The following is a 26,625-nucleotide window of genomic DNA, read 5'->3' as shown; positions in this document are numbered from 1 at the left end:
CAACCACCTAATCTCCTAATTACGATTACCTTAACATATTTAAGTATTCAACTACCAAATCTCCTACTTAATATGTTTAAGTATTCAATGAACATACGTTATTAACGGAAAAGTCATGGCTTAGGAATTCTGTCCTTCCAACGATAAATCTTGCTGTGTCCATTCAAATTATTCTTTGAAATATGTTTAAAAAGTTACATGTGAAAGTGACAGGTGAAACTCCCATAAAATTCGCGGCTGATAAAGTCCCGAAATAGGAAACCACATGCACATGTTCACATTCTACAAGTGAAAATCCAATCAAACCCCAGGGAACGTCACATCTATTCCATTTTTGAGTTTTGGTCAACATATTATATGGGGGGCTCTTGTTTTACATTGCCGCACACATCACTTGGCCGCCCTTTTAACTTGTGCCATTGGTTATACAGCATCTGTGGAACTCCTCGTGCTCTCCAAATGAAGATAGATGGTCCACAATGGCAGCCATAGCTCGCCGTATTTCTTTAGTCACTGAGCGAGCGGTTTACGATTTCATTCAAGAATGTTGGCCTCTTGTTTTTAATTGTTTTCTGGTATTTTAAGAAATTCAACGGTATAATTTTTGGTGACATCAATGTTTGAAATGTATTTCCTTTGATTTTTGGAAATTCAGTGATATAATTTTGAATTTCATATGGATAATATCTAACTGTTTTTGTTTTTTGTTTTTTAAATTCAACCGCACAACTTTTTGGCGAGATCCTTATCAGATAGGTAATATTTTTAATTGGTTTTTTTTAGAAATTTAATAGGTGCGTATTTTTGGTGTGGTCATTGTCTGAAATGTATTTGATTTTGTTTTTAAAAAAAATCAATTATATGATTTTTAATGAGATGATCCTTTGAAATGCGAATTTCAAAAACTTTTAACACACTCAATCTCTCTCAGACGAGATTTATTATCTTAATAAATTTTAATCAATAAATATATATATATATATATATATATATATCCACAACTACAGCGATATTTCGTTAGCCCGCCATGAGAGTTTTCAGGATCTCATTCACCACGCTGTAATCTTGATACCACGGAGTCCGTCGTTGAATTGCTTTCCAAGCTGATCGTTGCATGGGAGAAAAGTCAAGACCGGCGCATGGGTTCACAAATATGATTGGAAAATGACCCGCTTCTTAATTTCCTATGAGGACTTGACCTGTGCATGTATGCAGGAATTACTGTATGGAGGGCAAGAAAGCGCCGTTTTTGACTCTTTTTTCATGCAAACCATGGAATTATTGTATGGCTGTCATGTTTTATGAGGCATGGGAGGATGTTAGATGTTATTGTTTTCGCCAGCTGATTTGACAATGACTTATTATTTTTACTTACCCATAGTTTTGAGAGGTTATTTTTGAGTGGTTCTTCATTTATATAAAGAGTTCGCATGTTCATTTTTATCCGGAGTTAGATTGAATGGAAGAACATGGTGCTAGTTTATTCGCTGGACTGAATGGAAGAATATGGTGCTAGTTCCTTCACTCATTGGAATAGGTAACCTTGTATTCTAAGTTATGATTTTTCAATATTTATACAAGTTTTATCTGTGGTTTACATTCTAGGAACATCTATGGCATGTCTCATATAGCAGGTGGAATTGATAAACGTTATAGTTTAGAGTATCTTTATGGAGTAGAGCTGTATATTTGGTTGTGAGAAGCTTGTACTCTGTCATTTTAAAGCTATCTTGTTGAGTGAAAGTTTAAATGTCCTTCATTAGTTTGAATTGAGGCACTCTTACTGTCAAGCTCTTTCGCTTTCTAACCTTCCTCTATTTTGTTTAATCGATTGTGGTACTCTTACAGTGAAGCTCTTTCCCTTTCTACCCTTCCTTTATTTTTGTTTACTGAACCTGAATTGCTAAGTATTTATTTTTCTCCGAACTCACAAGTTGATCTCAGCAAACCAGAAGAAGCTCGTCTTAACTTAAATTTCCCCCTTTTTTCTACATAGAAAATGGTGTAGAGTGTTGATAAGCTATCTTTATAGTGCATATTTCAGAAACATAGAATATTTTAATATCTGATAAACTCAATTGTTTAATTTTGTTCATATCCATCAAATTTCCATAATTTAAGTCAATACCAGATTTTAGGAATATCTTAAAATTTGATAATCAAGAGAGAAATCAAACAATGAACCGTCTCCTACTGAAGCATATCAGCTATCAAACTGACATGGGCGCAATCAAAACTCAAATAATTGAAAGTGCCCATATTTCAGAAACATAGAATATTTTAATATCCGATAAACTCAATTGTTTAATTTTGTTCATATCCATCAAATTTCCATAATTTAAGTCAATACCAGATTTTAGGAATATCTTAAAATTTGATAATCAAGAGAGAAATCAAACAATGAACCGTCTCCTACTGAAGCATATCAGCTATCAAACTGACATGGGCGCAATCAAAACTCAAATAATTGAAAGTGCCCATGTCCGTCTAATGGCGAAATATTCAGAAAACCAACCATCAACATTTACTATTAGATTCCTAGATATACCCAAAATCTGCAATCTACAGAATGATGCCTACCAATACTATGTCTGCAAGGAGATGCCGTTTAGAATATTTATGGGTTATATGCCGCTCTTCACTAGCCGAAGATTTACGCAGTAACCTTTGTGCAGGTGAAGCTAAGTCTGTTTTCGATATATAGTAAAAGGTCCAACAAAAGACAAGCGACCAGGCGGGAGCCAGGAGAGCAGATGGTCAGCTGTGGAGTTGCAGAAGAGAATATATCTAAGATGGGTAGAGCTCCTTGCTGCTCAAAACAAGGGCTTAATCAGGGGCCCTGGAAGCCCGAGGAGGATATGATTCTGTGCGACTACATTCGAATTCATGGCGCTGGAAGATGGAGAGATCTCCCCCAAAGAGCAGGTGAGTCCCGACAAGCCTGCAATAGTAGTGTATGGATACATTCTTAAATAGGTATTGATGGGTTAAAATAGGTATTGATGGGTTGAGCGAATTTGTTTTTGCAGGTCTTCAGCGCTGTGGAAAGAGTTGTAGATTGCGTTGGATCAATTATCTTAGCCCGGACATTAAACGTGGTAATATTTCCATCGATGAGGAGGACATTATTATTCGGATGCATCGTCTTCTTGGCAACAGGTATATGGATTCTTTGCTCGTGGATTGATTGTTTATAAATTTGGTTGATTGAAGAAATATTTTGGAATTTTTTATTTTGATTTTAATTTAATTTATAAAATTCCAAAATATTTACAAATCGACCATACAAATAAAAATGATTTAATAGTGCAGCATCAAAATAAAAATGATTTAATCCATCAAGAACTTTCAGAATGCTGATTTCTGACTACGCCATTACCATGCAGGTGGTCCCTGATAGCAGGACGGTTGCCTGGGCGGACAGACAACGAAATCAAGAACCACTGGAACATTCATCTGCAAAAGAAGGTGCCGCCACAGGAATCTCAAAGAAAGAAAACGTTCAAAATTATCGCGATCAAACCCAGACCTGTCAGAATAAAAACTGCGGTGCAACACACTGAAATGGTGAATCCAAATGCTTGCAACAGTTCTGCCTGCAGTAACTGTACAAGTTCAGATCATTCCTTCAATTTTTTTACAAATCAAGAAATTGTGAATTCCTCCCAGTCATTTTGTAACCAACTTGTGGAGGATCCGATCGCAGAAAATCATCCAAAGCACACAGCCGTTGCGAATCTGGGAGATGTTAATCTGCTTGAAACAGAAATTAATAATTTCAATTCAGCGGACCAGCAATCCTCACATTGCAATCAGTTTGCAGGAAATCCAGCCACAATGGCCGAGAGTTTGTGTGATTTGAACGAGCTATTGTCTCCCCACAGTAATATGCTCGCTCCTGTGTCCTTTTCCTTGACAGATTTTGTACTGGAAGAGTTCAACGTGGGAGCAGAAACGAGAAAGTATGGATGTATTGGTTCTGATCAAAACAATATGCGGTACTTTGACAGTTCTACAATCGCTGCTAATCAACGTAGGGTCGAGACACACGATACCGTACATCACGTAGATTGGGTTCATGAATTCGATTTTATATGAAAGCTGCATTTTAAAAAATTGAGTCAATCTTGACGTCCCATTATCATGTTTTTGTTCGCACCTGTCGTATTCAGTTTTTTTTTATAGCGTGCTCCTGTCCTGGAGTTTTGGTAATGAAAAGTGACTTTTATTTCTATTTTTAATTTTTTTAAATTTTGATTTATATATATATATATATATATATTTTAAGGATATACCAATTCATAATCTACAATCTATAGGGATATCAGAATTTATAATCTCGAAATTCATTTAAATTTAATGAAAGATATAAAAATAATAAAAATATTTTTTCTGAAAAAAACAAACTTATTTCATATAAGTCAATAGCGCAAGTTTGGAGAGCAAAAATCCAATAATATATGATTAAATCCTCAGTTACAAAATTGAATAATTTTATCTTTTTATATCCTCATAGTTACAATATTGAATAATTTTATCTTTTGAATAAAAAAAATGTTAAAATCTGATTATTATATAACATGGATTGAAATATTTGGAGTTAATTTTTACAATAATATATAAGGAGATTTGGTTGGTTAGTTGTTGAAGTCTATTGTTAGTTTTTTTCAACAATATTTTTTTATTAAAAAGTTTTATTCATAGTTATCAAAATTAGGGAATATACATCTTATATTATTATTAAAAATATATTTTATTAAATTTTGAATAATTAAAATTAACAATTGTGACATTCAAAATTTCAAATATTTTAAAAAAGGTTTTGAATCATATTATGGGAATTGCAAATAAAATTAGATATTGAGATTAGTAAAAACAACTACTCTTCAATGGAAGTGAAATCGTTTTGAATCATATTATAAAAGTTGGAAATAAAATTTGACATTGAAATTAGTATAACAACTCCTCTTCAAAAGCCCTGAATAAGATAAAATGGAGAAAACAAATTCTTTAACATTAAAAAAAAACGAACCTTTAAAATTTGTAGTTGGTCAATCAAAATTTAGTAACTAATTCTGTAGTTTTTAATGATAAATATATAGGCAATTTCCTAATTACTAACTAAATAAAATATAGATCAACAATTATCAAATTAGAACTATCATGCTGTTTTTCTAATTATTCAAAAGATTTAAAAACTATATAATATTAAACAAAGTCTTTCGGTAGAAATCACATGAATTTTTGGCCGACCCGTTTCGAGCCAACAAGTGTGGTTCATCATAAGGACCATATCTTCTTTACCAATTTCTTAAAAGCAGAAAAACTAAATTACAACAAAATTTATTAGGAATAAATAGTTTGAATTTCATTACTCATTGGTCAAAATACTATATGAAAAAGAGATTAAAATTTTAAAAATGAACAAACAATTTATTTTATTGTGAAAATGAAAATTTAATATGGTAGCTATTTATTTAGTTTTTATAACCACTTTTAGTGATTTTTTTTTTTAATTTAAAAAACATTACATAGTTTTTTTTTCTTTTAATTTAAAAAACATTACATAGTTTTTTTTTCTTTTAATTTAAAAAACATTACATAGTTTTTTTTTTTTTTAATTTAAAAAGCATTACACAGAAAATGTAAACATTAATAACACATCAAAGTAATTTTGATAGAAGTCCAACTATAAATTTTTTAATCATTAAAAATTTATATCATTAATCAAGCCTATATAACAGAACAAACCGTCCATAACATCCTTGTCCCTTCTATATTCAGTATTGTCTAACAGAACCACCCGGGAGAAATATTGTTCTTAAACATCTACATAAACTGAGGATTGCGTTTCAACCGTTCAATATTCTTAAACATCTACATAAACAGAATAATTAGACTGAGAATTACGTTTCAACCAATCAATATTCTTAAACATCTGCATAAACAGAATAATTAAAGGCTACAACTGCTTGACAAAACTAATGCACAAAAAATGGAGGACTTCTTCAAAAACACAAATCATAGAAAATTTATAAAATAAATTTGGGAGACTGCGATGTGTCCGAACCGAATTTTAATGTATTAATGGTATAATAGGACCGAATTGCCGGATGTTCGAACTCTTCAGTTTAATTGGGCGGAATTTGGTAACTATGGTTTTATCAATAATATTTTTTTTATTTTAAAATCTTTTAGACACTATAAACCCTATAAATATGTGATATGTTTTGGGTTCACATTATAATATATTAATTATATTTATGTTTTGGGTTCACATTATAATATATTAATTATTTTGTGTGTGAATTTTATATCATGGCGACTTTTCCAATTTCTTTATTGGTATGAAAGCCAATTCTAGCTAAGTCTTTTATGGGAGGGCGAGTGTCACGCCCCCAATTCTTTTTTCATTAATTGGTCGGGGTGCAGCACCACCTAAGTAGTTAACATATTCCATTATTAAGTTACATTACGAACTACGCCTTAACATTCATCTTCATTCATAAACAACATAACATTAATGTGCGGAATCCATTAACATTATAATATCAACATCAACATCCGTTAAACAGCAGCAAGAACACATTCATATGCAATAAGAATCTTTTATTATATATGTGAAGAGTTTTTACAAATGACCGGAAGCAATGCTCCACCGGCGTTATACCCAAGTCGGGCGCCCACCTCATGCACGCCCGCACGGTGGTCTCACCCTTCGTTTCAACACACAAGACTTTGCCAAGTTTAGGCAGGCGCGCTCGTGCACGACCCTCACCCAACTTACAAACGAACCCGTAACAAGTTCGGCAGGCGGGCGCCCTCACACGCCCTCCACCCGTGGTTTCCTTCGAAAGGCGGGCAGGCACCTCCATGTGCCCTCCACCTACGCCTTCAACTCGTCACCCAAAACGTGCCAACCATGTAGCGCTGCCCAGCGAGCGGGCGCATAGACCTGTGCTCCTCACTATGGCTTACTTCTACCTTCGCACCTCTTCTTCGAATAATGAGTGATGTCGAATTGCCCTCCATTTGCGAAGTCTCCACTACATGTTTATATGGTTTGGAACGGGGGTTGTGCCACTCGACTGACCCTCCGTTCATCCTCCAACCAACATGTCCATACATCAAAACTTCGCCTAAGTATAGGTCAGCCCGCCCATGGCACGGGACCGCCCAAACTTTGTTCGTATGTTTGTCATCCTCACTTTGGTCGGCCCATGGTGCAAGTCACCTCAACTAGCCCGTATAAACATAAGGTGACCAACTCGTCTGCATAATAATGCCTCGCCCTCTGTCACCTCATGACTTTCGCGTGTTTTGTCTACTTTGTTCGACGGATGGGTGCGCCCGGGCGACTCGCTAGCCGCAGGGCATTACATTCTCCCCCACCCGAAATCATTGTCGCCCTCGACAATCCTGACCTCCTCAGTAGCTTCCTATCATACTTCTCAATCTTTTTCTTCCATCTCCAAAGTGAGTCCTCCATTTCCCAACTTTCCTCCTCCGGTGCATTCTTCCATTTGACAAGAACCTCCCGTTTCATGTGGCAACCAATCCCTGTAGTTCTGAAGCTCAAAATATTCTCCAACTCTAAATCTGGCTTGTCCACAATCCCAGTTGGTCCTCTCAGTGGTTCAGCTCTCTCTAGATGATCAGCATCAAGTCTGCATCTCTTCAACTGACTCATTTGAAAAACCAGATGCTTCATGTGCATATGGTGTGGAAGCTCCATCTCGTAAGCAACTTCCCCCACTCTCTTCTTCACTCGGAATGGCCCCTCATATTTCCGTGTTAGTTTGCTCGCAGTCCCCTTAGGCGGCTAAAACTGCTCTCCAGTAATCCTAAGAAATACCATATCTCCCACACTGAAGTGTACATCCCGTTTTCCCTTATCTGCTCATTTCTTCATTCTCCTTGCAGCTTCATGCAAGCGGAACCGTGCCAGCTCCAAGGTCTCATCCTAAGCCTTCATGAATTTCTTCACATGAGGAGTTCTCAAGAAACCTCCTGTCACTACGGTATGGGGTGTGACTGGCATCTGTCCATTCACCAACTCAAATGGACTGTACCCTGTCACAGAACTCTTTTGAATGTTGTAGCTGAACTGAGCAACATCCAAGAGTTCAGGCCAATTCTTCTGATCAGCCATCACATAATGTCTCAAGTAATCCTCCAGCAATGCGTTGATCCTCTCGGTCTGCCCATCTGTCTGTGGATGGTAACTCGAACTCATCAACAACTCTGTCCCGACTAAATTGAACAATGTAGTCCAAAATCTGCCTATAAAATGTGGATCTCGGTCTAACACGATGCTTAATGGCATCCCCCAATACTTCACTATGTTCTTAAAGAACAACTCCGCAATCCGCTCAGCTCCACAAGGCATCTTTGTAGGAAAAAAAACAGCATACTTGGAAAAATGATCAACCACGACCATTATCCCATTATGCCCCTGAACCTGTGGCAACTAAGTGATGAAGTCCATCTAAACACTCATCCATGGTCTCTCAGGAATTAGTAAAGGCTGCAACAGACCTCCTTGCCTCTGATTATCCGATTTTTCCTCCTGAAAAATGATGCAAGTATGTACATACTCCTCTACATCCTCCCGCATCTCCTCCCAAAAGAATCCTCTCTCCAACAATGTCAAAGAACGATGCATCCCTGGGTGGCCAGCCCATGGTGAGTCATGGCACTCCTTCAAAAGGTGCCTCCAGAGCCCAGATGACTTTGGAACATAGAGCCGGTTTCCAAAGAACAAGAATCCATCTCGGAGAAAGAACTTCCGTGTCTTCCCCTCCTTCACCTGCTTCACTATAATCTGCGCCTAAGTATCGGTCTCAACACTTTCTTTGAGCTTATTCTGCATCTCTTCTAACATCTGAACTCGACTCCTACTCCTAGCTGCCCGGTCCTCCCCTTCCAATGCTGCAAGTTGTCCCGTCCTGCTAAGGGCATCTACTACCGCATTGTGTCTTCCTGGTCTATACTCGATAGTCATGTCGAACTCTGCCAAGAAGTCCTGCCAATGAGCTTGCTTCGCAGAAAGCTTCAGTTGTGAAACAAAATAACTTGCTGCAACGTCGTCCGTCTTGACAACAAACAGCTTCCCAATCAGGTAATGCCTCCACACATGTAAATAGTGAATGATTGCAGTCATCTCCTTCTCATGAACCAGATACCTCCGTTCTCTATCCTGCAACTTCCAACTCTCATACGCCACCAGATGGCCATCCTGCATAAGAACCCCTCCTATGGCAAAATTTGAAGCATCTATGTGTACCTCAAATGTTCGCTCGAAGTCAGGCAACTTCAGTATCGATGTTGTAACCATCCTCTTCAAATCATCAAATGCCACCTGACATTTATCCATCCAACTCCATCTCTTGTCTTTCTTTAACAGGTCTGTCAGTGATGATGTCAGCTTGGAGTACCCCTCTACAAACTTTTGTTGGTAGTTGGTCATGCCAAAAAACACCCTCATCTCATGGACATTCTTCGGTTTGACCCTGTCCTCGATCGCCTTCACTCTGCTCGGCTCCATCCGTATGTACCCTTGACCCACTATATGTCCAAGGAACAGAATCTTGGTCTGAGCGAACACACACTTAGACTTCTTTAAGTACAACTGATTTGCCTTCAGTGCCTCGAACACCACCGCCAAGTGCTTCTTATGATCCTCCATGTTGTCACTATACACCACTATATCGTCCAAGTATACTACTATAAACGAATCCAAGCATGGTCATAGAACATCATTCATCAAAGTGAAAAATGTAGCAGGAGCATTACACAACCCGAATGGCATAACAAGGAATTAAAAACTACCATACCTTGTTACTATCGTGGTCTTCTTCTCGTCTCCTTCAGCTATCCACACCTGATCATACCCATGCCTCAAGTCCAGCTTGGAAAACACGGTTTTCGCAAGCTTGTCAAAGCAATCAGTAGCTAATGGCAAAGGATACTTGTTCCTTACCGTCTACTTTTTCAATGCACGGTAATCATAGCACATCCGTAGCTCATTCGAATCCTTCTTTCGCTGGAACAATACCAGAGCTCCATAGAGGGACCTTGAAGGTTTGATGAAACCTACAATAGTTAACTCCTTTAACTGTCGTTCCAACTCCTCCAACTCGGGTCCTAACAACCGATAAGGTGCTTTAGCCGGAGGTTGCTTCCCTCGCTCAAGCTCAATGCTATGGTCCACTGCACGCCTTGGTGGAAGTTTCTTTGGTAGCTCATCAGGCATCAAATCTGCATATTTGGCCAATACCTCAGAAATCTCAGCTGGAATAGGCGTCCCAACTCCATCACATTCGACTCCCTTGAACATCACCGCATACGTCTCCATATCTTACTCCTTCATAACCTTCTCCAAACTCAGTGCAGAAACGTGTTGCACCTTGACTTCTCGCCTTTGCCTGTGAGTGGGCAAAGTCCAAGTTTGTTACTGTCCAACCAGCACCACCTCATCACAGAAGGGGACAACAATTGCCTTGTTTCCCTTCAATAAATCTTGCCCCAATATCATATCAAAGTCGTTCATCTCCATCACAGTGAATTCCAACTGACCCTTCCAGTCTTTTATCTACACAGGCACTTCGTGTGCCAAACCCGCCACTTTAGCTCTAGAGTTCACCGCCTTGACTTTCACATTCGATGGGAAGATCATCAGTCCAACCTCTTTTGCTAACCATGTCATCATGAAGTTATGAGTGGCCCCTATGTCCACTAGAGCTTGAATAGTCTTACCATGAACCATCAAGTCCACGAAACCCAGACTAGTAATCCACGATTTCTCCACCACTTTTCCTGCATACATGTCTATTCACTGTATCCTGCTCTGATACCACCTGTCACGCCCCCAATTCTTCTTTCATTAATTGGTCGGGGTGCGGCACCGCCTAAGTAGTTAACATGTTCCATTGTTAAGTTAATTTATGAACTACGCTTTAATATTCATCTTCATTCATGAAACACATAACATTAATGTGCAAAATCCATTAACATTATAATATCAACATCAACATCCATAAAACAGCAGCAAGAACACATTCATATGCAATAAGAATCTTTTATTATATATGTGAAGAGTTTTTACAAATGACTAGGAGCAATGCTCCACCGGCGTTATACCTAAGTCGGGAACCCACCTCATGCATGCCCACACGGTGGTGTCACCCTTCGTTTGATCACACAAGACTTTGCCAAGTTTAGGCGGGCGTGCTCGTGCATGACCCTCACCCAACTTACAAACGAACTCGTGTCAAGTTCGGCGGGCAGGCGCCCTCACACGCCGTCCACCCGTGGTTCCCTTCGAATGGCGGGCGAGCGCCTCCGTGCGCCCTCCACCCGCGCCTTCAACTCGTCACCCGAAACATGCCAACCGTGTAGCGCTGCCCAGCGAGCGGGCACATAGACCTGCGCTCCTCACGGTGGCTTACTTCTACCTTCGCACCTCTTCTTCGAACGATGAGCGATGTTGAATTGCCCTCTGTTTGCCAAGTCTCCACCGCATGTTTATATGGTTTGGAACGGGGGTCATGGCACCCGGCTGACCCTCCGTTCATCCTCCAACCAATGTGTCCATACATCAAAACTTCGCCTAAGTATAGGTCGGCCCGCCCATGGCATGGGACCGCCCAACCTTTGTTCATATGTTTGTCATCCTCGCTTTGGTCGGCCCACGGTGCAAGTCACCTCAACTCGCCTGTATAAACACAAGGTGACCAACTCGTCCACATAACAATGCCTCGCCCTCAGTTGCCTCATGACTTTCGCATGTTTTGTCTACTTCGTTCAATGGATGGGTGCGCCCGGGTGACTCGCCAGCTCCAGGGCGTTACAACGACGAAGATGTGAGAGTTGTAATAGTTGATTCTCAGTAAATGTGTGATTAGATATATTGTGGGTATTCATTCATTTGTTTTGTAGTTAAATTGCTTTGTGTTTTTCACTTTCCTTTCTTGTTGAGCGATTTGAGATTGTCGGAATTAATCGAAAGCACATTATGTGAATCCTACAACGCTAGCTCAAATTCTTTCACTTGAAGCCATGTCTGGGGCTAAGACCATGAAGGCACACAATCTATGCTGCAACCTTGATTTGAAGATTCTAGAGGAGCTGATATGTTGAAGGGCTTCAGATCTGCAAGTTCCTCCAACACATTTGACTCTAGAAACTCAATATTTGTTGTCACATCTCATTAATAATCTGGATTTATGACTGTTTCTTTATTTCATCATTGACAAGGAATCAGATGGATTTTTCTTTGCAATGTTTTATTTCATTGTTTATTTTGTGTGTGATTAGTGGAAACATGTTTGCAAAGGCTTAGATCAACCGATCAATATGTGAGAGTTTGAAATAAGGCAATATATGACTCTAGAAACTCAATATTTGTTGTCACATCTCATTAATAATCTGGATTTATGACCTTTTTTTTTTATTTCATCATTGACAAGGAATCAGATAGATTTTTCTTTGCAATGCTTTATTTCATTGTTTATTTGGTGTGTGATCAATGGAAACATGTTTGCAGGAGGCTTAGATCAATCGATCAATATGTGAGATAGACTGAAATAAGGCAGCGTAGAGAAGGGTTCCACAAGTTCCAATTAGTTGTTGCGATGATTGATTGTTCTTTGCCTTTCCATCCAATAGGGCTCAATCTACCAAACTAAACAAATAAGTACCACGCATTACATTATATTTCAGTTATTTTTTTATTTATTAGAGAAAGGGCACAACCAATTAATGAACAAAGCAAGATAGGTAAGTATTTTGGAAGCACCATGATTTAATTATGAACATAATATGTTACCAGTTAGAAGTCAGGGTTATAGGTTATTATTATGAGCTCCATGTGTGTGAGAAAGGTTAAATTGTTTGATCAACTTTTCAACACATCTAGTATTTAGGCTATTTTTTTAGCAACTAACGGATAGCCGAAAGCAAAATATCCAACCGATAGTGCTAGGTACATAGAGTGGTTCCTTACTTGACAACCCTTATCCAAGCACCGATGAGCCGAGTATGTCAATATTGTTGATCTTATGGGAGATAGTTGTATCTTGAATGAGTCAAGTGGGAAGCGTGGTGAAGAAAGAGCATGGTCTGTGAGATTTCAAAGTGGGTAAAAGCTCCAGTGAAGACATATGTGAACTATATTTGTGACTCTTATTTATCTTTGTAATGTAAACATTAAGAGAGACGTGAAATTAACACTTACAATAATATATTAGAAGATTTGGTTTGTTGGTTGTTGGAGTTTGTTGAGAGGTTTTCTCAACATTACTCTCTTATTTTAATTTAGAATGTGTTGGATAAAATATGGACTATAAATATGTGATGTGTTTTGGTTTCATAGTGTAATATACAAATTATTTTGTTTATGTGTGATTGTATACTATAATGCTCTTCCAATTTCTTTTCTTTGTGAAATATATATTTTGTATTAACATTTAGTTATACTTTTAAAATAAATGATAGGATAATATGAATTTAAAACACTAATATAGTTAGAAATAAGCCTAGCATGAATTTAAAAAGTGGTTTTGTTTGAATTAATATTTAATTTTTAATAATTGTTTTAGTTATTTTAAATGTAGTGAAAATTATTTTGTAATCTATAAAATGATTAACTATATTTTTAAAGGTAACAAAAAATTATTCTATAAACTTTAAATTAATATCATTTAAAAAAATATATACGAAAAATTAACTCATTTGCTAAATTCAATTTTTTTTATAATTATGTTTTTTAGGATTATGTTCGTATATTATTAGTCGTGACAAGGCAGACTCTATTGTTACTACTATTAGTTTAACTTTCACTTATATGTGAACTTTAAAAATAAATAATATATTATTATAATTTAAAAAATTAATAACACCATCCTGCTACTAAGGAGTAGCAATCCAAAAGATAATCACGTTACAAAGACTCAGGCTCCAAGGGAGCATAAATGTCGTAACTTGATAATGGAACTTGGGTGGGTGGGAAAAGAAAACTTAAAAAAAAAAAAAAACTGGCCCCACCAGTACAAAATGTTTGACACAAAACTTTTGATGTCTTATCTGAACCTTCATGCCATCTGTCCATCTTATTTCAACTTTATGCCATCTATCCCAATCTCACCCATAACATGTCTATTTCAACTTCATGCCATCTGTCCCAATCCTGTCCCAGTTTCACCCCTAAACTTTGTGAGAAGTAGCCACCCATATACTAATTTGTGAGAAGTAGCCACCCGTATACTTTGTGAGAAGTAGCCTATCCAAATCCGAGATATTGGCCAAATCTAAGCCAGTCGGTGCGCTAATTGGAGGGCGGAGGCCGGTGGTTGCAGTTAACCTTTGATAGCTAACTCTGGATGATCAGCAGTATATTGGAGGGCTTGGTGAGTATTGTTTCGATTTCTGGATGGGACCAATTGATTCCTACAATTTAGTCACCTATCGGTAAAACAATGCCCTGGTTAATATGCTTAATATATGATATAAGCTAAAGAGGTATGTATTTATTTGCTCTCGTAGTTGCATTCAGGAAGAACTGATCTGAGTGGTGGGTCGCGAGAGGACAGCAGAGGAAGATGCAATCGAACACTTGCCTTTTCTGCACGTAGTGTTGAAGGAGGTTTTCAGATTGCACCTGTCGGCTCCTCTTCTGTCCAACAGAGCAGACGCCCCTTGCAATTAGTGAAACAGACCCAAATGATCATTAATCAGTGGGCGATGGGACGAGATTGAATTTCTTCAAGGAAGATTATTGCAAATGCCTACAGTTGATTACAGAAGAATATCCTTTTGGAGCAGGAAGAAGAATATGCGATTCCCCTCGGCCATCGCGTCCTTCACTTCATTCCCGTTTCTCTTCTTCGTGCCTTTAACTTCTCTCTCCCCATTAGTCATACCCAGTTAGACATCATGACTGAAAAATTTGGACTCTCGCAGCAAAAAGATGCTCCATTGAAAGCAATCCCCATGCCCCACTTATCTACCCATCCTCTAATCTATGTTAAATATTTCTATGGTAGTAACATTTGTGCAAGATGTGACTCTATATAATATTTTTCCTTCATTCTATCCTGGAGTCTATACCTCATTTTCATTTCAGAGAAATTGTGTGTTAAATAATGAAAACAAATCTGTATTTAATCTTGGAAGATACACAACTGCTCTTGCAATTTTTTTTATATTGATGCCACGGATAATTTTCCCTGGAAATGTTGACTTTTAATTCAATATAGAACCTGCTCATGAGCACAGGGCATCCATGTTTGACATGTTTCAGAAATTTGCTTCCGCATTTTCTTTACGGCACTTTCTGATTATATGAGTAAATGTCTTGTTAGTGCAGTTTTTCTTTGTAAATTTCTATTTGGAAATCGTTGATTCAACGACTTAGTCTAATAAATTATATTATTTATTTGGTTTTATGAAGAGTTTAATAATAATATTTAACTTTCACATATAATATTTTTTTTATTATTATTAAAAATTATTTTTTAATTATTTGATTTGAGCATAATTTGAATATTTTATGGTAATCATTGTATAGTATAATATCATGTGGTAAGCACGTCACATATTTTATGGCATGATTTATAGATATGATTGCAATATTCATGCATTTTTTTTAAGTACTTGTGTATTGATTTTTTATTATTAACTTTTGTAACTCATATTTAAGTAAATAACATATTTACTATTAGTTGTTTCCCACGATAATTTAAGTAGGTATTTGCATAAAAAAAAATGGATAGGAATGAGATGTACAAAAATATGTTTAGTAAGAGTTACTTCCCACCAGGCCTGGAAATTGACCTCCTACAAGACGTATTTTAAGTTTCAGCACGTATTTTACGGTTGGTGAAAATTTTTGCACGTCAAATCTGAGGTCTAAAATATATTGGGGTCCTGTTATTCTAACGTTTAATTAAAAATCCAAACCGTAAAAATCTATTGTACCGGAATTTACTAATCCCCAAAATTGTTTATTATAACTAAGGTTGAGTTTACAAATACCAGAATTTACTAATCCCCAAAATTATTTATTTATTTATTATTTATGACATAAGTTAATGACTTATTTACTAGCATTGGATTTCACTTTCTTGCGAAACAACTTTAGAATTTACCAGGGTCCAAATACCACTTTCGCCTTTAGAATTTACCATGGTCCACTTACCACTTTTTCTAGAATTTAATAGGGTCGAGTTTAGAATTTACTAGGGTCCAATTATCACTTTCGCCTTTAAAATTTGGGTCCAATTACCACTTTTACCTTTAAAATTTACCATGGTCCAGTTACCACTTTCGCCTTTGGCATCTAGCTAGATGTGGTTTGATGAATTATGTGTTTTATGGTCTTACATTTTCTTGTGTGATTGCTCTTTTTCTCTAATTGGGAAAAGCTATAACATCCCTGGGATCTTTTAATTTAGGCTACTTCACTATTGAATTTGTTTTTACCCTATTGCAGTGTTGAGTGTTGAATTTGTTAGCCTGTGAATATGGTATGCTTAAAAACTGCTAGACTGGTGGTATCAACCTATGAGGTATGTAGTCTTTATTTACTTATACCATTAGTTTATTGTAAAACCTCAAAAATACTTACAAGTTATGTAAAATTTGATATAGTATACAAACCTGGGGAAATTTTGAAGTAAATTAAGGCATGCTTGCTTTTGATTTTGTTTTTATCCTACAGCAGTGTTGAATTTGTTAGCCTTTGAATATGGCATGCTTTGTAGTTCAAAACTACTAGACTGGTGATATTAGCCTATGAGGTATGTACTCTTTATTTACTTATGTCATTAGTTGTAAAACCTAAAAAATACTTACAAGTTATGTCAAATTTGATATGGTATACAGTCCGTGAGGAAATTTTGAAGTAAATTAAGGCGTGTTGCTTTATTTACTTATGTAATTATTTATTGTAAAACCTAAAAAATACTAACAAGTTATATGTACATTTTGATATGGTATACAACCCTTCACGAAATTTTGAAGTAAATTAAGATGTGATTTCTTCGAACCAACTTACGGAGCCCCTAAAGAAATTTTGAAGTAAATTAAGGCGTGATTTCTTCCAACCAGCTTGGGGAGTAGCTCAAACTCGGGTTGGTAGCGATAAACCCTCAAATTCAAGAAAAAAAAGTGTGTATTTTATTTTTTGTATTCTAATCTATTATGTGTTTTATGGTTTTATGTTATCCGGTATTTTGAATTTTCAAAATTGCACTAGATAAGAGGTTTAATGTTATTTGGTAGTTTTGTGGAATGGGAAGTTGAAGATTTTGAATTTATAAGGGCGTGACTTCAAAATCGAAATTTGAAACCATTCATTATCATTCATCATCTTATAATGTAATATTATGTGTTTTATGGTTTTATGTTATTTGGTATTTTGAATTTTCAAAATTGCACTAGATAAGAGGTTTAATGTTATTTGGTAGTTTTGTGGAATGGGAAGTTGAAGATTTTGAATTTACAGGGGCGTGACTTCAAAATCGAAATTTGAAACCATTCATTATCATTCATCATCTTATAATGTAATATTAAATTCCTATCTGAAAGCTTATCATTTCTGCGATTTTAAGATTCTGAAAAAATTCTGCAAGAATATTAATTTATTTATTAACTCATAAAATTATATTAGTAAAATTTAAAACCATGATCTTATAAGGGAGGTGAAAAGATTCTATCCTAAAGCTTATTGTTTCTGTGACTAAGATTTTGAAAACGTTTGCCATGAATATTAATTTCATTTATTAACTAATAAAATTGTATTAATAAAATTTAGAACTGTAAGAGTGTCATTTCAAATTTTTATGTCCAGTTTTAAATAGTTTGAAATGAATATAAATTTATTTTATAATTAGATGTGATGGTATAACTTTACATGATTATGGATTTGCATGTGAAGGCCATTGAGGTTGCTGAATTGAGTTATATATAATAATTAAATTTTATTTAACAATTTCTTTTGTTTTAAATTCAATTGTTAATACCTTGTTTTTTAACATTTCATATTTGTTTAACAAATATTTTTTTGGGTAATGGGCTTAACAATGTTTATGCTTTTTTAGGTAATAAATAAATATATGTTTATGCTTTCTATAGTAATAAATAAATATTCATTATTAGAAAGTATTAACTTGGCCAATTTGTATGATTTAATAAACTACAAGCTTACAAATCTACAAATGTCTCAAAAGAGAAAATTACAAGCTACAATTGGAGAAATGTATGGATGGACAAAAGGGAAAACTTCCAAGACTCAAAATAATTTAGAAACATGTGAAGAAACCCATAATGTTGATGTGGAACAACAATTACATGAATTTTTTGGAAGTCCTTCTGATCGTGATCTAGATGAAGAAACAAATGATGTTGTAAAGAAGTTGCTAATAATTCAAAAATGAAAGTGCAAACAAAAAGACACTTTCGTATGGAATGGTTAAATAAGTTTCTTTGGTTGAATTATGTGAGGTTTGATGATAAAATAGCTATGAAGTGTAGTTATGATGAGAAGTATAAGATGAATGGACCATGGGGTTTAGGTAATGGTTGCACAACATTACAACATGATGCTCTTGTTACTCACAAAAAAGCATTGGTGCATAAAGATGCGCAGGCAAGATGGATAAATTCTCTAGAGGGAAAGATGAAACGAATTCCAGATCATATTAGACAGCTTGAAGATGTCAAAAAGGAAAGAGTGATTTCTACAATGAAAGTAGCATATTTCATCTGTTAAGAAGATTTATCTCTTTCAAAGTATGAGAAATTTTGCAAATTTCTAATGGATTCAAAAGCTCCATATATGCCAAAGTCTCAAGATTACTCTTCATACACAAATCGTAAGTCTGCAAATGATTTTATATATTGCATATCAAAACATCTTGAATAGATTCAGATAAAAAATATGATGGAAAGCCCTTTCTTCTTATTAATGGTTGATGAAAGCACTGATCGAACCTTAGAGCAACATCTTGTTGTTTATGCAACATATTTAGACTCAAAGGGTCTTGGTCCACCTATCTCATGGTTTATGAAGCTTAATGATGTAGTGGATGGAAAAGGGAAAACAATATATGATAGTGTCAATCAATTAATAAATGTTAGAGGCCCTCAATATAAAGATTTGATAGTTGTTTCTACAGATGGAGCTTCAGCAATGATTGGACATGAAAACAGTCTTGTTTCATTTTTTAAAACAAACAATCCAAACCTTATTACAGTTCATTGTGTGGCTCATCGTGAGTCTTTAGCAGTGGTAGATGCTTCTAAGAAAATACCTGAGTCATTATATATTGAAAAAATTTCAAACAAAGTGTATTCATGGGTTCAAAACTCCCCAAAAAGAAATAATGAACTAATGACTTGCTTAGAGTCATGTAAATTGATGTTCTAAAAATACATTCAGTGAGATGGTTATCGAGAGGGGAAGTTATTATAAGGCTTGTGAAGCTTATGCCAACAATTTTAACTTTGTGGAAAAATGAAAAAAAAAACTTCATCATGGTATGATCAGGCACGGATATATTCTATCCCATATTGTTCACATATGCTTGTTGATGTTCTAGCAGAATTGAACAAGTTGAATATGACTTTTCAAGAAGAAAATGTATACATTACAACTATTGGGTTCGCTCTTGAAGTAACTATAAGTACATTATCTAGACGGTTTTTGAGAAAATAGACATTTGCAGAAGACACAATCTATCTTTCAAAATTTTTAAGTGATTCTCAAAATGGATACATTGATATTAAAGATGAAGGGACATTGGTAGATAGACATGAATTATGATACATCTCTATCTCAGCCATGGATATTGAATGCAATGAAGCAAGGAAACAATCTATGAAACCTTGTATTGAAGGTACACAAGAGAGTTGTCAACAACTCACAAAAGGTTATATAGAGACTTTCATAGACTCTTTGAATGAAATATTTCTAGACCTTCATCTTTTTAATGTAGCAAAATTTTTCAGCCCTTGCTATTATCCAGAAGAGCGTCGTAATCGTGAGAAAAATTCAGAACATTAGCTTTTAAAGCTTTTTCAACATTTGCAACATACCATATCAAGTGATGTTGGATTTGTAGCATTATTTGATGTTAAAGCTTGTAAAAGAGAGTTGCACCCTTTTGTTGATTCATTAAATTTGGCTTGTGAGGGTTTTTCTATGAAAGAAGCATGGAAAGTCTTTCGTAACACAAAACAATAGCACAAAACTTATCCTAATATGATGAAATTATGGCAAGTCATGCTCACTATTCCTGCAGGTACAATAGATTGTGAAAGGGGATTTTCTAAGCAAAACATCATCAAGGACATCAGAAAATCAAGGCTAGGGTTGGATACACTGAATGCTTTAATGAGAATATCTTTGAATGGACTTGAATTATCTAATGTTGACTGGCATGTAGTATATGAGGTATGAACTGATACAAAGTCAAGAAACTTTCTTGAGCTTTGAAATTTCTTCTAGGTTATGTTAAGATATCCATAGAAAATTTTAGGGGCGAATATTCACCCTTTGGCGAATTTAAGGGGTTTTAAATTTTTAGTGGGCGAATATTTTGTATCATAGTACATTTTTACAAATCACCTCAAATAGCCCACCTTATTTTAAGGGAGAGGGTAAAAAAGGTAAATTTAGCCCTTGAAATTAGGAGTTGCAACCTTCCATTCGCCCATTTTCAAGAATAGATTTTATTTAAGTGAATCCATTCGCCCATTTTCAAGAATAGGTTTTATTTAAGTGAATCCTATGGGCCAAATACCATATTTATAAAAGAGGTATGGTAAATTAATAAAAATATAAATAAATGAGAGGTATGGTAAATAAATAAAATATTTTTTATATTTACTCCATAAGTCACCTTATATACATGCAAGGGTGTAAACAAATAAAAATATAAGTAAAGTGAAGGTATTGTAAATAAATAAAAAGTCTTTTTATACTTACTCAAAAGATATGGTAAATAAATAAAAATATAAATAAACTAGACGTATGGTAAATAAATAAAACCTCTTTTTATATTTAGTCCATAACCCTCATTCTATTTATGAAGGCTCAAGAAAGAGGTTTTATTTAAGTGAATCCTATGGGCCAAATACCATATTTGTAAAAGAGGTATGGTAAATTAATAAAAATATCAATAAACGAGAGGTATGGTAAACAAATAAAACATTTTTTAATATTTACCCCATAAGTCACCTTATATTTAGGAACACTCAAAAAATGCATTATATTTAGGTGAAACCTATGGACAAAATACTATGGGACAAATACCATGCACTAGATTGTTATTAATACCATGCAAAAAAATATTATTAACCCTAATATTAGTATTAATAAAAATAAAAATGGCACATTGTATTGACCCATGGTATTCACCAAAATGGCACCTGGTATTGAACCATGGTATTCACCAAAATGGCACATGGTATTGACCCATGGTATTCACTTGGAATGTAGCCTATTTAAATGGGGGAATTAAACCAGCATAGATCCATCTTTACTCTGGATCTACTAAGAATTAAACCAGCATAGATCCATCTTTACTCTGGATCTACTAACCCCCCCCCCCCCCCCCCCCCCTTAATTTTTATAAATTACTAATAGTAACTTTTAAGCTCCAGCTTTATAATAACCCATGGTATTGACCCATGGTAATACCAAGATCTTACAAGATTTTATAATTGAGTAAAATATTCGCCATGTCTGGTGAGAGATTCGCTAAAAAATTATATATACATATTATATTATTGATAAAATCGCCTTCCATTTTTCCTATATACCATGGAGATTCGCCCATTTATTATATATATAAAATTAGGAGGGGTTCTTAAAATTTTCCCTAAAGATATCCCTATTGAAAAGTTTTTTTGTAGTTTCTCTAGAAATATTGACTTTAAATGAAGTATAATTACGATCTATTATTAAAAACTTTTTTGTATTTTCTCTAACAAGTTTGAATTTCAATGAAATACACTATAGTTTGGAAAAATTCCACTAAATGTTTTATTTATACTACATTTGCATGGTTTTCATTGTTTAAATAGTCTCACTATGAATTTGGACTATAAATATGATAGACTACAATTCCACTATTTTTACCCGCGTACAATGATGCATGGTGTCATTAAATTTCTTTATTTTGTTTGTTGACTTCTATAATGCTAGATTTGTTTGAGTATGGTAGTGAGGTGCACAACAATAAATGACTTCTTAAAACTAATTGTTGTGTTGTATTTTTATTTTTATTTAATTAAGTTAAAAAAATGAAAAACAAATATTTATTTTCTATTTTTAGTGAGACATCTTTTTTTTTTGGATATGGAAATTATAATAAAACTAGTTTGAAAACTAACTAGTGTGAGTTGTATTTTTATTTTTATTTACTTAAGTTAAAAAAATGAAAAACAAATATTTCTTTTTAGTTTTAGTCAAACTGATCCTATTTTTTTGGATCTGGAAATTGTAATAAAACTAGAATTCAAATCTGTTAGTGAGGGGAGATTGAAAATTTTCAGATATAATATACGTATAGACCAGAATATGTTGAAAATAATGTTTCCGGGTTGACAAATATTTGAACATTTTGTCCTCTGTACATTGTTTCAGATGTGTTGTTAATGGTAAAACTACATAAAATATTATAGAAGAATGAAAAATGTGTGTGATTATATAAAATATTATAGAAGAATGAAAAATGTGTGTGATTTGAATGAATTTTCTGAGCCTTTTTAGAAGAATGAAAAAGGTCTGTGATTAGAATTTTTTAAGCCTTTCTATAAAAATGAAAAAGGTTAGTGATTATAATTTTCCCTTCCTTATTTCAGAGTTTATGAGGAAAATCGCTTCAATCTGGTTTGTGGTTTGTACATGCATGAGAAGAATTTATGAATTGAACCATTTATGAATTGAACTCTAGTCTTGATTTGTGTAAAAAAATCCTAAATTAATGTTCTAGCAACATTTGGGATAATCCAATTGTCAACCCAAAGATAAATTTACGAGAACGATTTGTAATTGTTCAATCCTCTTGCGTTAATGGTGAAAAATTATAGTTGAATGGTTAACTAAAAGTCCACACTGTCCATATTTGCCTTCAAGTTTTCTGCTGCTTGAAGATTGTCCAGATTGGGGATCACCGGTTGATATAATTGTCCACATTGGGGATCACGTGTTGATATTTCAGCGATTTGTTTTTGTTAGAGATGGATATATCTATGTGAAGTCTAAAAGTTTGCAATTATAAGCACAACTTTGATAATTTGGTTTAAAGAATGTTGTGTTAAGAATGAATAAATGCTAATAGCTGTTACTTTTAGTAAATTACCATAATTTCACTATATTTTCAACATCATACAGTTTAAGATGATTAGTATTATACTCACATTGGAGGCTTGGATGACCATGCTCACACTACGGATGTTGTACACTGCTCACTAGCATCTATGTGAAAACTATATGATTCTACTTTAAAGCTTTATGAACAAACATAGAATTATTTATTGATTATTACATAGAAGAGTTCAATGCGGGAAGATCCAATGCTACTATTTTAGTTTATTAGTATGAAAGGTGGTTTATTGGCGTAAAACGTAAAGTGAAGGGAATGTAAAATGTAAAAACATCATGAAATTTTCATTTGACGGGCAGAGGGAATTTGAAATTCCAGGCCTGCTTCCCACCATTATTTATGTCTCCCCAAAAACTTATATGTAGGAATAAAACTATAAATGTATAGACTTACTAATAGTTACTACCCACCAAAGTTTATGCAAGTCCTTGTGATTGAGCAATTAATTAATTTAGCCACTTCACATTTCACTTTATTAGCTCCTACCAAAGCAAGACTATAATATTTGATTTTCCTATTTACCACTAGACTTACTAGTGGTTACTACCCACTAAAATTTATGCAAGTCCTTGTGCTTAAGCGATCAATTAATTCATGCAATTCACATATCACTATATTTGTTCCTAAAAAACAAGACTAGGATTTCATTTGCTTATTGACCACTAAACTGTCGTGCAACACTGGTTTATTAAAGTGAATCCACAATCAAAAAAATCTATTTTCTAAAACATAATAAAATCATAATTGTAATAAGTTTTGATCATTAAGAGTTTCATGTTTTACACTAACGTAAGAGTTGGTTATTTCTTTAGATGGACATGTATTTATGTTCCTCTATGGTGCATGACATTGTTACACTATTTCTTTCTCTTCACCTTATGTCATTTTGTAACCAACTTGTGGAGGATCCAATCACAGAAAATCATCTAGAGAATGATTGAAACAAAAAATTTAGAAATTTCAATTCAATAATCCGAAGATTGCGTTAAGTTGGCAGGAAATTTAACCACAATGGTTGAAAATTCGTGTGATTTGAATGAGCTATTGTCTCTGAATTGTAATATCCTCACCCTACGTCCTTTTCCTTGATAGATTTTGAACTAGAAGAGTTCAACATGGGAGAATAAACAAAAAAATTATGAAGGTATGGGTTCTGATCAAAATAATATGTAGTACATTCACAGTTCTATAATGGTTGATGGTAAACGGAGGGTCGAGATCCACGAGGTCACACATCACGTAGATTGGATTCATGAATTCAATTATATATGAAAATAACGTTTTAAAAATTTTAGTGAATATTACAAACTGAATTCCCATTTTTAATTTATTTTTTGCACATGTTATATTCAATAACTTCAGTTTCATCTTGCACCATTCTTTCTCTATCCTTTGAGTTAAGGAGTTTTGTTACTAAAAATCCTAAAACAGAGCTTGGTCAAAGGAAAAATCCTTTTTAGAGCTGGTGGAGGAAAAATGGTCCCATATCAACCCGAGGTCTCAAGTGTTGATGATCCATCAAATGGTGGAAAATCTAAAATTTATTAAGACCAAAGTTTCCATTTGGGCTCTGAGCGAAAAAAAGATTCCCACAAGGAGATTTGGGAGATAGAGAGGAAGAATGAGGATCTATTTTTATCAGCTAAAGGGTTGCTAATTGATCATGAGACCTTATTGGTTAAGTCTCTGGAAGGTAAGAAAGCTATGATTATGAAAGAAGAAGACACGAATTAGAGATTAAGGAGTAGGGCCATATGGATAACTAAGGGGGATCAAAACATTAAGTGTTTTCACCAATATGATAATCATAGGAAGGGTGTTAATCATATATGGGGAATCACTTCTGATCATAATAAATCTATGATTTTGTCCTTTGATGACCTCTCAAAGGAAGGAACTAGCTTCTTTGAAAAGTTGTATAATGGTTTTTCTACAAGCCCAGAGGCTCACATGAGGGTGCTTATGGTTTTCCTTCATTTTTTCTCTGATTAGGAGCTAACACATGTCAACAATGAATTCTCTTTAAAGGAAATATATGACTCCCTCACTTTGATGCCTAGGGACAAGAGATCGAGGCTTAATGGGTGCTTCATGGATCTCTTTCTCTCCTTTTCTGAGCTAATGGGTCTATATTTGGCCAAAGTTGTTGAAGAATATAGGATGAAAGCATTTATTTTAGGGAATTTAAAAATGCAACATTTTTCGCTTTAATTCCTAAGGAGGTTAATCCTTCCTACTCTAATTATTTCCATCCGATTTACTTGTGCAATGCCCTATATAAATTAATCTTGAAGATTATTGCAAATCATTTAAAGGATGTCCTCTCCAAATTCATGTGTAATGAATAGGTGGGTTTCCTTAAGAATAGGCAGATCTATGATGCAATTGGTATCACTTAGTAAGTCTTTCACTCCATTAAGAGAAGAATCGTATCTAATGTTACTCCCAAATTAGATCTCGAAAATTCCTATGGCAAGGTTGAGTGAGGCTTACTTAAACTGGTTCTTTAGCAATTTGGTCTTGACTTTCCATTTCTTTCTTGGAATGTGGTCTGCTTAGGATCAACATATTTCACTGTGATTTTTTTTTTTCTCAGTAAAATTATACTATTTCTATTGAGTAAAATATAGTACAATCAAGAGAGACAAGAAACCGGCTGACCGGAAATGATGAAACTATCAACCTCAGTCCCGGAAAAGGAATGAACCATGCAGGGAGCTATAGTAATTAACTTGAGAGCAAAAACTGACTTTTACCCCACAGGGGCATAATTCTCAACACGATGTTTTTTCCCTTTCTTTTTATTGACTTTTATCCAGCCATCCTGGGGAGAATGAGCTGAAACAACTTGAAGACTGGAATTTTCCAACAGGGGGATCTCCTTATCTGATTCAGAGGAGGAGGTCTCGTGGATGCGTTTCTAGGAGATTGCTGAGACATAGGTGTGCGCAAGAGTATTAGTGGGCGGATCCGTCGATTGAGGCGCCTGGTCCGGTTCTGCATCGCTCTCCTCATCTTCCGAGCTTGAGGAATCAGAGCTCACTACTGGCAGCAGAGGACAAGGGGCCCAGGGTTTGGGTTTTGTCTTTGTAATGTTGCCCTTTTTCGCTTTTGTAGGGAGTGATGGGCAAGAATTCTGCAGGTGCCCTGTTAGGTGACAATGGCGGCAACGGAAGGCAGTGTTCTCGTAGTCCAGGTTCTGGGTCCAAACAAAATCATTGATCTTGAGATT

General features: G+C 35.0%; 1 protein-coding gene across 1 annotated transcript; it reads left to right on the top strand.

Annotated features, from left to right (window-relative positions):
• Positions 1–2,753: 2,753 nt before the first annotated feature.
• LOC149264697 (uncharacterized) lies at positions 2,754–4,123 on the top strand. The gene is made up of 3 exons (XM_089400428.1): positions 2,754–2,925; positions 3,030–3,159; positions 3,387–4,123. The coding sequence occupies exons 1-3, from the start codon at positions 2,754–2,756 to the stop codon at positions 4,096–4,098; spliced, it is 1,014 nt and encodes a 337-aa protein (XP_089256554.1). The 3' UTR covers positions 4,099–4,123.
• Positions 4,124–26,625: the final 22,502 nt, after the last annotated feature.

Source organism: Pinus tabuliformis, chromosome 6 (assembly GCF_031772625.1).
Source record: "Pinus tabuliformis cultivar Carrire ecotype Pingquan chromosome 6, CPIR1, whole genome shotgun sequence".
NCBI classification, from domain to species: domain Eukaryota; kingdom Viridiplantae; phylum Streptophyta; class Pinopsida; order Pinales; family Pinaceae; genus Pinus; species Pinus tabuliformis.
Note: the sequence above shows the minus strand (reverse complement) of the source record. Positions and strands in the feature narration are given on the sequence as shown.

Coding starts and splice junctions, on each gene's coding strand:
- LOC149264697 (XM_089400428.1), top strand. CDS start 2,754: ATGGTCAGCTGTGGAGTTGCAGAAGAGAATATATCTAAGATGGGTAGA. Junction 2,926..3,029: donor AGATCTCCCCCAAAGAGCAG/GTGAGTCCCGAC, acceptor TTGTTTTTGCAG/GTCTTCAGCGCTGTGGAAAG. Junction 3,160..3,386: donor CATCGTCTTCTTGGCAACAG/GTATATGGATTC, acceptor ATTACCATGCAG/GTGGTCCCTGATAGCAGGAC.